This window comes from Prionailurus viverrinus, chromosome A1 (assembly GCF_022837055.1).
Source record: "Prionailurus viverrinus isolate Anna chromosome A1, UM_Priviv_1.0, whole genome shotgun sequence".
NCBI lineage: Eukaryota > Metazoa > Chordata > Mammalia > Carnivora > Felidae > Prionailurus > Prionailurus viverrinus.
The window spans coordinates 141,515,024-141,529,011 of NC_062561.1; the positions used below are offsets into that span (position 1 = coordinate 141,515,024).

General features: G+C 41.4%; 1 protein-coding gene across 3 annotated transcripts in view; it reads left to right on the forward strand.

Moving 5' to 3' along the window:
- IQGAP2 (IQ motif containing GTPase activating protein 2) overlaps nucleotides 1-13,988 on the forward strand; it is a 298,358-nt gene that overhangs the window by 224,593 nt on the left and 59,777 nt on the right. For 2 of the 3 annotated variants that reach the window (XM_047859848.1, XM_047859856.1), the window contains 2 exons: nucleotides 3,583-3,750; nucleotides 6,306-6,448. In XM_047859848.1, coding sequence (XP_047715804.1) covers nucleotides 3,583-3,750; nucleotides 6,306-6,448 — 311 coding nt within the window. Of the gene's footprint in view, nucleotides 1-3,582; nucleotides 3,751-6,305; nucleotides 6,449-8,295; nucleotides 8,467-13,988 lie in introns of all 3 variants that reach the window. The other variant, XM_047859837.1, reaches the window with a different exon arrangement.

Below are 13,988 nucleotides of genomic sequence, written 5' to 3' on the forward strand. Positions count from 1 at the left end.
TCAGAAGAGCTGATATAGTTTCTTCTATGATACATAACACCAAAAAGATGTTCTGAAGTAAAATCATCTATATTTTAACAATGAGATGAGAATTTTCCAGTTTTTCAAAAAAAGAGTTTAATCTTCCCTTTAAAAGCATCCATCCTTTGTATGATAAGACTTGAAACAGATTCTGGTTTCGTGTTGTAAGCATCTAACCCACTCCCAGATAATTTGGTACAAGAAAGTGCTGCCTTATAGGTTTTACCACAGGCAAGACTGAAAGGACACCGTAACTCAAGTCTCCTTCATTTGGGTTTCTTGCTTTCTTAAAGTAGGTTTGTCTCTACTTTTGACTCCATAGAGCAAAATTCCCCAGCTTTCTTCCATTATTGTACCCTAAGGAATCTTTTTTTTTTTTAACGTTTATTTATTTTTGAGACAGAGAGAGACAGAGCATGAACGGGGGAGGGTCAGAGAGAGGGAGACACAGAATCGGAAACAGGCTCCAGGCTCTGAGCTGTCAGCGCAGAGCCCGACATGGGGTTCGAACTCACGGACCGCGAAATCATGACCTGAGCCGAAGTCGGACGCTTAACCGACTGAGCCACCCAGGCGCCCCTAAGGAATCTTTTTAGATAGATTTTCCCTAATTATTTTTCACCATGGAATTTTAATACCACAGATATATTGAATCTGTTTTTGTACCATATGTAGATCTGTGCTGATACATAAAAAGATTTCTCACCCTCTCCCCCACAAGAGCCATTTTTTGCCCCACTGGAGGTTATTTCACCTCTTTTAAGAATGCATAGCTTAGAGAAAGCCTGCTGATGTATGGCTTAAGATGCAACACAAACATTTCTTTCGGATCTTTTAGGAGACTTATGGGAGATTTCTTCATTTGTTCCTTACCACAAACATACCTGACTTTATGTAGACCATTTATTTGACATCTTTAATTACCTGGAACTAAACGGCATCCCATGGATTAAGCAAAAACACAGTCAAAGTACATGTCTCAAAGCCTTTGTCCTGGAACTGATTTACTCTGCTCATTGGGGATCTCTTGGGCAGACACTTAGAACCTTTGTATTCTTATATTAGGCTTAACACTAATATGTTCGGCTGTGTCCCTTCCCAACTCAGAGTACATCAGAAGCTACAAATTACCAGGCAATTAGGTGATTGGGCTGCTCTCTGCAAGCACATAGCAGCAAGAAGAAATAGCTGGTGGGGACCGGAGCGGGGGGGGGGGGGGGGGGGAACTAAACAGCATAAGAGTCTGAGGCCATTCAGTGCAGGAACAAAGAAGCCCAAACATCTCCTTAGTATTTGACAATACTAAAATAATCACTGTATTATAGCAGAGGATGACAGGAAGGGCTCTTCTAGCAGCTCTCGGCAAACATTAAGCACCTACTGTGTACCAAGGATTATGGATAAAATGATGAGCAGCGTAGAGACTGTTCTCTTACGGTATTCTCCAAGGGTTTAGATTTTCATGGGAAAATTAATGATTCTGTTAAGATGAGTAGTAAGCTTCAATTACCTGGAAGATTCATCTATGGACCCACTGCTTGCATATCAATATTCAATGGTAAATCACAGTTCCATATCCAAGAAATTTGTGCCTTTCTTATACCCATCTTTTTAAAAAATTTTTAAGTTTATTTATTTTGAGCGAGGGAGGGGCGAAGAGAGAGAATCCTAAGCAGGCTCCTCCCTGTCAGCACAGAGTCCGATGTGAGGATCGAACTCACGAACTGTGAAACCAGGGCCTGAGCTGAAACCAGGAGTCGGATGCTTAACTGACTGAGCTACCCAGGCGCCCCTATAATACCCATCTTTTAAGGAACATGGCGGGGCGCCTGGGTGGCGCAGTCGGTTGGGCGTCCGACTTCAGCCAGGTCACGATCTCACGGTCCGTGAGTTTGAGCCCCGCGTCGGGCTCTGTGCTGACGGCTCAGAGCCTGGAGCCTGTTTCGGATTCTGTGTCTCCCTCTCTCTCTGCCCCTCCCCCGTTCATGCTCTGTCTCTCTCTGTCCCAAAAATAAATAAATGTTGAAAAAAAAAATTTTTTTTTAAAAATAAAAAAAAAAATTAAAAAAAATAAGGAACATGGCATTTTACTGGGTTAGATGAAGCTGTCAGGTGTCATTCATGCGAGGATTCTTTGTCATTTTCTTGTTCCTTCTGCTCCTCTGAGACCACAAAGTTCTCAAACACCAGTACCACATTTGTCCCATCCTAGAAAGCTTTTCTGGAGAAGAGGAAAGGCAGGCTGTTTATCCATTCTTATTAGCTCCTGTAAGCACAAGAGCATACTGCTGTGTCTTTTGTCTGCAACAGTTGAAGTTTGCTACAGAAGTTCTCCTTGATTCTTTATGTGCTCCTCCAGGTTTGCATCACTTTGGTTCCAGATTGTTGAAAGTCAGACTCCATTTTTCTTGCCCCTTCAGTGTTCATGTTTGTATGCACATACATGCATAACTTAATGACACCAATATGCCAGTTAGCATTTGTATGGTAGAGTTTTGTGTGTGGGGGTGGGGGGTGTTTATAAAAATATATATCCATCTTGGGGCGCCTGGGTGGCGCAGTCGGTTAAGCGTCCGACTTCAGCCAGGTCACGATCTCGCGGTCCGTGAGTTCGAGCCCTGCGTCGGGCTCTGGGCTGATGGCTCGGAGCCTGGAGCCTGTTTCTGATTCTGTGTCTCCCTCTCTCTCTGCCCCTCCCCCGTTCATGCTCTGTCTCTCTCTGTCCCAAAAAAAATAAATAAACGTTGAACAAAAAAAAATTAAAAAAAATATATATATATATCCATCTCTCCTCATTTCATCAAAACCTTCTGTCTAAAAAGCATTTTAACCTGGTTTCTTCCATTGTTGTTCTAGGTTTCTAACTCAGTGCATTTATAGTTTGTAAAAACAGTACTTTCATTGGTTGGGCCAGAATATTCTCGGCTGGGAATGAAATGGATAGTAAAGAACTCACCATATTAACTTTCTTTAGGTAACCAAGAGTTCACTGTAGTTTGATTTATAGGGAGAAGCAGAAATTTAAAATGGAATAAAATGCTTTCTAAGTCTAAATGGGTTCCAGAATTAAGTTTCTGGACTTGAGTACATATGTCCATCAGCCCTACCTGTTGCTTTCCTAGAATATTTGAAGTATACTAGCACCATACAAGAGACTATCAGGATTTTTTATATATTCTAAAATAAATAAATGTCTTCATAAGACAAGTTCTCAAATACTGATGGATGACCTATTTGAGGACTGCATATCTACTGCATTTACCACACTCTTATAGGTTAGTACAGTGAGTGGAACCTAATGTGTTCCCACCACACGAGAGTAGCCTGGAAATGCTGTAATTTTTAATAAACTGTGCTCCTGTGGGATCTTGTTCTTCCTACAACCTAAACCGGTAGGTGAGTTGGTGACAGTCATGGGTATTTGTGGTACTAACTCTGAAAAGGATATAAAGGTTTAATTCCAACGCATTACTGGAAAAGGCTGAATTACATCTCACCTTTGCACACCACTAGAATAAGTAGCAGATAACCAGTAACAGAAACTTTGTTCTCGTCATGCAGGGGTTACCCTGGTCATCGATGTCAATCAGTGTTTGGAGAAAGAAAAGCCATGTGATATTTTGTCTCATTTGAAGTCTTCTGTGTCTAATACAAATGACATAATCCCTGAATGTGCTGACAGGTATTATGATGCCCTCGCGAAGGCAAAAGAGCACAAATCTAAAAGTGGTAAGCTTTCTAGTCATTTAGCACTGACTAAATATCATTTTGAATATGATGTTGTCTTGCATCAATATGTATTGTATTGACTTTAAGACAATTGCTTTCGTATGAACATTTCTGTAATATTTTTTGTATTGGAAAAAATTTTTACATGTGTTTTTCTTTTTTTGTTTTTTGGAAAAGTCTGATTAGCTTGGTGGCTATGCATGGGTGACATCATAAACTTGAGAAAATACAGCATTTAAGGAGAATTTGCTTTATCTAGTGCTTGCTTGTTGATCCATTTCTCCAGGGATAGGAAACTGATTTTTTTACTAATGTTTGTCTCTCTCATTTTTGAAACAAATGGTACATGATTGTGTAATATTTAATAGGAGTAAGTTTGAAAACGTGGAACAAAATGCAGTGACACTGGTCTCCAAGGGCCCAGATCAATAACCTTGGCAAATATTTATGCCTGTTCAATCCAATGGTAGACCATGATGTGTTAACTTTGTAAAGTATCGTTGAGATCATGAGTCTAATAGTCATTTTTTAGATTTAGAAACTTACATTCATGAGATTTTGGTCAGAAGGAGACTCTGCCAAACCAGAAGAGGTTAATTTTTGAGAGTCAGTGCACCATTCCTTTAGTAAATTGATACCAAGCACTTCACATCCTATCAGAGATCAAGGTATGTCCTGATTCGCAGGCTGGAGTTGATTTACACATCACAGGTCATGTACTTTGCATCTTCAGGAAACTGGCCTCAGAAGTGGAATTGGAGAAAAAAAGGTTTTCTTAGTTCAACTGGAGGTCTTTCCTGTGGTACCCAATGCACTTGGTGGTTTGTCTGATGTATTTCCAACTCGGAGATTGCACCCTTGAATTCAGCAAGTTGCCCGTTAATGAAACATGCAGAAGGCTATTGGTCATTCTTTCTTACCTGGCATCTGATCTCTGTTCCCTTCACATATTTTCATCCGGAGTCACTGTAGTGTCCTCTGCCTCTTCCTTTATGAGGAAAGAGTTGCACAACAGTGTTAATGCCAGGGTTCGTTTCAGTTTCAAATCCATCCTGGCTTAAGCCTAATTGATCTTCTGCTTGCTCCACTTGCCTCCACTTCCCGTGTGCCATGTTCTGGCGCATACTGTCTTATATCCCCAAATTGCCAATTCAGAAACCTAGGAGTTATCTTAGATTCATAATTATTACTTGTGATCATCTTGATTTGGCTGTACAAGGTACTTCTGGTAGGCCAGCATTTCGACACGGCTAACAGCTGTCTGCCCATTCGAAAAGAGATACATCTCTTTTCCTGGGCAGTGACAAACAGAGAACAGTTGAGGAGCATTTAAAACCAAATAACCGGGGCACCTGGGTGGCTCAGTCGGTTAAGGGGCCAACTTCGGCTCAGGTCATGATCTCATGGTCCGTGAGTTCGAGCCCCGCGTCGGGCCCTGTGCTGACAGCTCAGAGCCTGGAGCCTGTTTCCGATTCTGTGTCTCCCTCTCTCTGACCCTCCCCCATTTATGCTCTGTCTCTCTCTGTCTCAAAAATAAATAAACATTAAAAAAATAATAATAAAAAAAAAAACAAATAACCAACCACATTAAAGGACCTTAAAGTTACCCCTGCTTAGTTTTTTTAATCCATTTAAATATTCTGTACAGATATTCACTTTGAACTTTGATTTCCTGTAAACACAATTAGTCGAGTGCTCACTTGACAGAAGCTGGCTTAGATTGGTCTAGGTCAGAACATTTTTATTTTGGCTTTTGTTGTTGTTGGCTCTCTGGTCTGGGACCAGAATCATGACCGTTCAACAAAATAAACATATTTCTAAATGGGAAGGATAGCCCATGGATTCATGAGGAGGAAATATTCTTCTTGACTAATTAAGCCATGGCTGCCATAGGTTTTTTTTTCCTAGTGCACCCTTCACCACCCCCAGACATGAAGTCCTTTCCACATTTTTTTTTTCTCATTTTGTGTGGTTGTGTAGAACACGATGAGTCGAACCAGGACATTTTCCTTCTCCCTACTTAGTGACCATCATGCTTGCATATGCCAGTTTTTAGTTAGGATAAAGTTGTCTGCAAAGACGAGTTACTTCTGCTTTGATTTAATGCAGATCATGGGCTTTCCTTAAATAATGGGTCACAGTCTGTATAGGTCACTCCTCAGAGAAATTGCTGGAAGAGTTGCTAAGCAAAGAAGGTTCTTGCTCACCAGTCTCCTCTGACCACTTTGATGCCATTCACATCTGGGACATACATTCTTTGTCTACTTTTTCCTTCTTGATGGCCATTTGTGACTCTTCTCATCCTCGTGAGAAATTTGAGATCCAGAACCATGGCATTACCCATCAGACTGTCCTCCCCATTTGGGTTAGTAGAGAGCCCCCATTGAACACATAAAATTCATTCCATTTTAGCAAGTCATTTCTAATGATTTTAACTTAGGCTGTCGGAATGCTTGATGAAAAATTGTTCATTACATTATTTTACATATTGGAGAAAGTATAATGTTGAAGCGTTCAGTATTTCTCTCTAGAATGTAACAAGCTTCTTTCTTTAGTGTCTACTGAAGGTTCATGGCTCAAACTCACCCTGCAGGATAAATATGACTACTACTACAACATTGATTCAAAAGAGAGTTCCTGGGTCACACCTGAATCATGCTTGCCTAAAGAATCATGGCTCATGGCAAAAGAAATTGAGGTAGGAGGTTCGTGTTTAATGCATAACTATGTGTGATTGCCTTTCTGTTTTTGAATCATGGAAGTGGTGGGAGGAAATAACTTATTTTTTGCAGGCTGGGTATAGAGTAAAGTTGTCATGAATGCAGTGGATGGGGCTGCATGCCTACTGACTTGTACAGTTATTTCCATATTGACATAACACCACCGAAGAGAGCAAGGGGAAGAAAGATATTGTAGCTTATTTGTAATAGTACATTATCCTAAAAATTAATCTTCGCATTTACCTTGACACAAGAGCTCAGTTAGTAGTAATTTCCTGGTTGTCAGTGTTCAGTAATTTCTTTCTTTCCCCCCACAGCCTACCACAGAGATAGATATGTCCTTTAAAAAGTCAGTAATACTTTCCAGGGGGAAATACTCTTGAAAGGATGTTCACCAAGATTGCTTTGGACTTGAGACCAAAGTTGGACCCAAAAGATGTGAAAATTGCTGTTTGTTCCATGCATTGTAGTATGTTTAAAGAGAAGATACAAATAAGAATTTAGTTCCATTTTGAAAAAAAAGACAGAACACACAAATGTAGGTCTTATAAAATTGTTCAAAGTCACCAGCATCAAAGATATTTGCTAAAACTCAGAGAAAAATCTGTGGCCTCGAGGCTGATGATGCCACCAGAAATGAGTAACAAGAAGACAGTGAAGAAAATGGTTTATTAAGTAATTTTAAACATTGTCAACCATTGTTACAATGTATTATCAGTGCTACCTTGCAAATAATGAAACTGTGGGCAATATGTAAAAACAATATGCTAGAGTGGAGAAGATGTATCACACTATGAAGAAGCAGCATCAAAGGGTTAAAAATCAGAGCCACAAATTGTTCCTGTGGCCTCCAAAGATGCCCTAGGAGTAACTTTGTAAAATGGAGCATCATTCTTTTAGGATTATTAAAAAGTGGAAGGTCTAGGGGCGCCTGCGTGGCTCAGTCAGTTAAGCATCCGACTTCAACTCAGGTCATGATCTCACAGTTCATGATTTCGAGCCCCACATCGGGATCTGTGCTGACAGCTCAGAGCCTGGAGCCTGCTTCGGATTCTGTGTCTCCCTCTGTCTCTTTTTATGATTTCAGTTTTAATTTTTTTAATTAATCATCCGTTGATTCTAGTCACATTGGTAAGAGGCATCAGCCATAGAAGTGAGTCCAGTCTTGGCTTGCATCTCTCAAAGAAAGTAAAAAGCAAACCCAGTTCATCATCTCCCTGAGACTTTTCATAGTCCCTCTCCTTTGTTCTCATTCATCTGGGTTTCGCCTGTCTGGCCAGGGGAACACCTGTCTCTCCTCGCCCACCCCCTTTCCTTCTGTCCAGAGTCTTTTATTTTCCCCCCCAAGTTTATTTCGGGCTCCTCCTGGCTTGTTGCAGAGGTCTGCTCTCTGGCCTGGACTAGAAAGGGGGCCTAGGAGCCAGAAGACTTCATGGCCATTGCATTCTTTTCCTTGGCAGCCCTGGAGAGGGAGGTGGCAGTGCATATTCATACCACAGCCGTCCTTGTCCCTTGTACACTCTGGAGCTCAAGCCTCACACTTGGTCCTTGCCAGCATCATTTGTCCATCTCCGCCTCCAGATCCTGAGATCGCTCAGCCAGATTCTCCTAGTACCTCAGCACCAAGGTCAGAGGATTTCAAAAGCACGTCATTAGAAAGAAGCTCAGCCAGTTCATCCTTTTGCTCTGGTCAAGTCTGTGCTTAAACCAGGCCAGAAAGAGCCGTCCATGTCCTGTTTCTCAAAGATAGAAGCTCCAGAAGCTATTCTCTTTGCTCGTTTCACCCGATGTGTGAAGTGTAACCGTAAGAAATATCTCTTGCCAGGACATTGTTGAGGAAGTCACAAGAGATTATGTTCGTGAGAAGATGTGGTCTGCTTCTGAAGATTTGCTTCTTCGCTTGGAAGCCACAAGTGCAGGACCCCTTCTTAGGAAAGAGCATGAAGCTAGGAAATCATATTTGTATGGACAAGAAGAGCAGGTGGTCAAAATACAGGTATGTGAATCGCCTACTGCTAGTTCCAGCAAACTGTCATATCTCCTGAAGATGCTTTATTTGATATTGTGACCGTCAACTACTGGCATTCTAATAAACAAATCAGAGTGCATATTTTCCGCTTAATTGATGCCCCCAAATCTGCTTTATTATGCCCGGAGCTGGGAAGGATGTTGAATGATTTTTCAACCATGGAGACTATTAAGGGGCGCTCCGGACCTGCCAAGGTCCACCTGCCACCAACCTTGGTGGAGCCAGAGGGACCCCTCAAATCAGAATTGAAATCCTCTTTCTCTAAATTGATCTCCTTGTGTCATCTACTTTCTAAGCCAGGTGTTCTCTGAATTGCTTTTTCAGTGGCTGGTGGATGCTGAGTGGTCCTTGTTGGTACACACTTCTAGATAGAAAGAGCACAAGAGCTGACGAAATGCTTTTAGCATCTGCAGGCGTGTCTTCTCCCTCACAGACTCCTCATTGAGTCCTGTAGGAAAAATCCTCCTTTCCGACTGTTTGGTTTTGAGTTGTTCTTCAGCTTGCGTGACTGTCTCAACTTTCTGGTCGGCAGAGAGCTTCACAAATGTAGATGTTTCTCATTTGTATTCCCCTAGCACCCTCTATGAACCAACATGCTGCCTTCCACAAGGCTGCATGTCTTTTTTTGTGTGCATCCAGAATGACACTGTTATTGACAGACAATATTCAATGGGCTTTTGCTTTGGCCCATAACTGAGATTTCCCAAATTGGAAGTTTTTAGGTTGAAGATTTCTCTTTTGTGATCATTGGTGTACTTACCTGCTTCCCTCACCTAACTATAACATCATCCAGGTCAGAAAATAAGTTTCCAAAAATTGTGTATTCTTGTGTCTTATGTACGATCGGTGCTCAAATAGTCAAATTTGTTCGGAGCTTAAGAAGTTAGAAGGCAGACATGATTAATTTTTAGGAGAAATGTCTCCCACAAACCTGACTGTGAAAGATTTTTTTTCTTTGCTGAACCAGTAAGTTTTCAACTTTATCCCTTCTGTAAGCAAGTGGTAGGCAAAACACACAGGAAGTGACAAAAAAGCCTAAAGATGAAATCCTCTACACTGATGCTGAGGCTCTAATTTTATACAGAATTAAACAGGGTCAGCTGACCTGACAATTTGGACCAACCTTAAGCTCTCCAGCCTCAGGGAATGGATCAGTATTGTATTTGGAGGACATTCTGTGGATTGCACGGGTGTAAAATCCATCTGATATTGGGACCCAGGGCCGAAGTCACAAGAGGGCTTGGGAGAAGAAGGGTAGAAACAATCATCTGGGGCCTTTTGCTTCACCTCAGCAGAGGCAGAGAGATTGAAGCAGAAGCCATAGAACTATGAAGTCACCTCACCTTATTTTTGTTTTTCACTCTTCTGACAGTTTTCTAACAAGGAAAGCAGAAGGTCTATAGGCAAGCTATAGACTGGAGATGAACATGTATTCAATGGAAACTTGCTGACCCACAAAACCAAAAGATCATGAACCAAAGGGTGCTACGCTAATCTCATTTTTTGGCAATGTGGCCACTTCACCCTGAATTAGAGGAATGATCTGAAAAGTGAGGACTTCTCCTCCATAGAATGGCTCAACCTTCCTAGCTGGCTGAATCAGCCCCAGCCACAGTAGTCTTAACACATTCAGAGAGAAAGTTCCCAGGCTGAGGCCAGCCAACCCCAGCTCTAACACCCTCACTCGGTCTCTTCCCAAGGAACTGGATAGTGGTACAGAGAATATGGTTTCGTTAGCCAGTCCTCTGTCTTGAATACTTATGGAACAATTCAGAAGGTGCCTGAGGTGTCTCCTGAGAAACGCAATGTCATTCGTAAGATTTTTCCCCTCTAGGTAAGTAAGATAACATCTCTCTCTCTCTGCAGAGAGAGAGAGAGAGAATCTCTTGAGAGCAGCGAGGGAGACATAACCATGTTATTTTTGAACGGTAAGAAGGCCCTGGTAACATTGCCTACCTTTACAAATGAGTGAGCCAGAAAACAATCTCAAACAAAAAGAAATATCTTACATTGAAAAAAAAGGAAAATGAATGTAAGGTGGAAAATGTAAATTAAATAAGCATTTAAGGATACTCTTACTCGAGGAGGCAAAAGACTTTTTTGTGCCGAAACTGTTGTATGCTTTCAAGGAATTTAATAAGGCATGATCTTAGTGAAACAAGACAAAACATTAAAAGAAAAAGGTAACTGATACTGAAAGAGAGGAAGAAAAATAATGACATTGTCAAATGTAAATAAACTTAAAACTGCAGAACGCAGAAGAAACACTGAAAATAACTTCACCACATGGATAACTTCAGAAAAAATCTCACAAAAGTTGAGGAAAAGAATAGATAATTTAAAATGCATGTTCTCATCTGAAAACTGGTAGTACTCAATTTGTTGCTGGGTTGTGAGAGTTAAATGGGATAATTCACGTAACAGACTTCGCACAGAATGTGGCCATAGGCGCTCAATAGTGTTAGAAATGATGAGATGACGGAGATGATGTCTCTGAGGGCAGATGATGGAGTCAACATTGAGACTGTTGGCATGGCACAGGAAGAGGTGAGAAAAACTGAACAGGAACAAGAGTAGATAGCTATGGTATTCTTTTTTCCTTGAACTGAAGAAAGCTGGAATGCCAGTTTTTAAGAAAAAGCATAGTAGTGACAAACACCAAAACTTAGCCCTGGGAACTATGGTATTAGTTTTTGAACTTCGGAGAGTGCCTCAAGCATCCTGGCAGAGAAAAAGGAACAAGCTGTTCTGAAGCACCTTTCAGATTGCCAGGAGCAATAGTGGAGTCTGTAGGTGGAGAGGAAGGGGGTGACCTGTTGTGACAGTCCTTCATCACATTATTTCCATGTAAGTGACTACTCTAGTAGATCAGTGGATTTTCTACCTTTAAGCTGAGAAGGAAAAGAGAGAAACGTTTAGAGTCTTCTTGGCTATCCAAGAGATCACACAAGAATTTGTGCTCCAGAAGTTGGAGTTGGTAATTTGACTATTACAGCCCTGGGTGCCCAGTTACCAAAGAAGGCAGTCAGGTTAGCAAGCAAGATTGTCTAGGGATTGACAGTTACAAAATGTAAAACGGAGAAGTAACCCCGAGGTCTAAATATTTTGGAAGACTACTTTGTTATAGATGCGTTACATAGAAAACAAATTTATGGTAACAAAAAAACAAAGTTTTACAAAAAGATGGCTCTTTTAAATTTTCCCACAAGTTCTTCTGCCAGTCAGAGAAGGAGATTGACACTGCAGTAAACACCTTCTATCTCTAATTGTCTGCAAAAAGCAGCTTCTGAAAGGCTTTATAGTTTAGAATTTTGTCTTCTTTTGCATTTGCAGCAATAACTCCTTTCTCCCAACCTCATACCCATAATTGCTCTTAATAAACAGCTTCTACTTAGAAGAGCCTGCAATCTCATAGCCTGGCATAGGATTTCTCTTATTAGCACAGAATAGGAAAAGCCGGTCCTGATGAAAGTAAAACTTACAAACTGGAAAAGAATGTGTCGTTTTGGCAAATAAGAGGCATATAGGATTCTGCTTCTATAGATAAAAAATTCTATACCCAACAGTTTTCCTTGGTTTGGGAAGGTAACAGTACAATATTCATAAGTATAGAAGGATTCCAGAAAAATCTACATAATCGATAGAGAGGTGGAATACACAACGAGGGATGCCTGGGTGCCTTAGTCCATTAAGCTTCTGAGTCTTGATTTCACCTCATGTCATGATGTCAGGGTTCATGGGATCAAGCCCTGCCTCAGGCTCTGCACTGACAGTGCGGAGCCTGTTTGGAATTCTCTCTTCCTCTCTCTCTGACCCTTCCCACTGCTCACACATGGAGGCACATTCTCTTCTCTCAAACTAAATAATCATTTTAAAAAAATACAAAATGAAATCTCAAGGAAAATTCTGTGGTTGAGCATTGAATCCTTAGTACATTAAACAATAGTACAGAATGTGGGGCTGGGTGGCTCAGTCGGTTGAGCGCCCGACTTTCAGCTCAGGTCATGATCTCACAGTTCGTGGGGTTCAGGCCCCATGTTGGGCTGTGTGCTGACAGCTCAGAGCCTGGAGCCTGCTTCGGATTCTGTGATTCCCTCTCTCTCTGACCCTCCCCTGCTCACACTCTGTCTCTCTCTCTCTGTCTCTCTCAAAAATAAATAAACATTAAAAATTTGTTTTTAAATAGTACAGAATGGACAAGTGGGTTCATTTTACAGATGCAAGAATTCTTCAATATCACATCATCTGTGACTGTGATAGGTTATCCACAATGTTTGTGAATCTGAGTTAATAAGATTAATACTGTTTCTGGAGTTTAGATAATTCCAAAAAAGCAGAAGGAAGAACTTGAGCTAATCCCGTATTTTGTTTGCTTTTCAGTTTGGATCAAGGAATGGGATTTATAACATATATTTGTAGATTGACACTTCTGTTACCCACAGAAACATAGGAACCACCATTGAGACTCATCACAACAAATGTGTTACTAGTTAACTTGCCATGGAATCCAGTAACCCATGGTTAGGGTCCACTTCTCTAGTCCCTATAGCACAATCAGGCCACTTTTGCAAGCAGGTGTTGATGACATCAAAGTCAGTTTTTCTCATCATTTCAGAAATGCCACACTCACAGATCCCATGGGCATTTTCTAAATGGACCTTCAATTAGAAATCCTTTATTTTGAGACACCTGGGTGGCTCAGTTGGTTGAGCATCCAACTCTTGATTTTGGCTCAAGTCATGATCCCAGGATCTTGGGATCCAGCCCCTTGTTAGGCTCCACACTGAGCCTGGAGCCTGCTTAAGATATTCTCTCTCTCTCTCTCTCTCTCCCTCCCTCTCCCTCTCCCTCTCCCTCCCTCCCTCCTTCCCCCTTCCCTCCCTCTACTCCTTTCCTCTGCTTATGCTCTATCTCAAAAAAAAATTTTTTTTTTAAATCGTTCATCTTTGTTTAGATCTTTGTTACTTAAAGTGTAGAGCGTATACCAGCATTGTCATTGCCTGGAAGTCCCACCCAGACCCACTAAATTCAAATCTCCATTTTGAAATGGTCCTCTGATGATTTTGTATACATATTAAAGTTTGAGAAGCTCTGTGAGGGTACCTGGGTGGCTCAGTCAGAAAAGTGCCCAACTCTTGATTTTGGCTCAGGTCATGATGTCACATTTCATGAATTCAAGCTCCGTGCTGTCAGCTTGAGCTTCTCTCTCTCCCTCTCTCTCTGCCCCTCCCTCCCCTCGTGTGCTCGCTGTCTCTCAAAATAAATAAACTTTAAAAAATGAGGGACGCCTGGGTGGCCCAGTCAGTTGAGCCTCTGACTTCGACTCAGGTCATGATGTCACCGTTGGTGAGCTTGAGCCCAGCATGGGGCTCTGTGCTGACAGCTCAGAGCCTGGAGCCTGTTTCAGATTCTGTGTCTCCTTCTCTCTCTGCCCCTCCCTCACTCACATTCTGTCTCTCTCAAAAATAAATAAATGTTAAAAAAATATG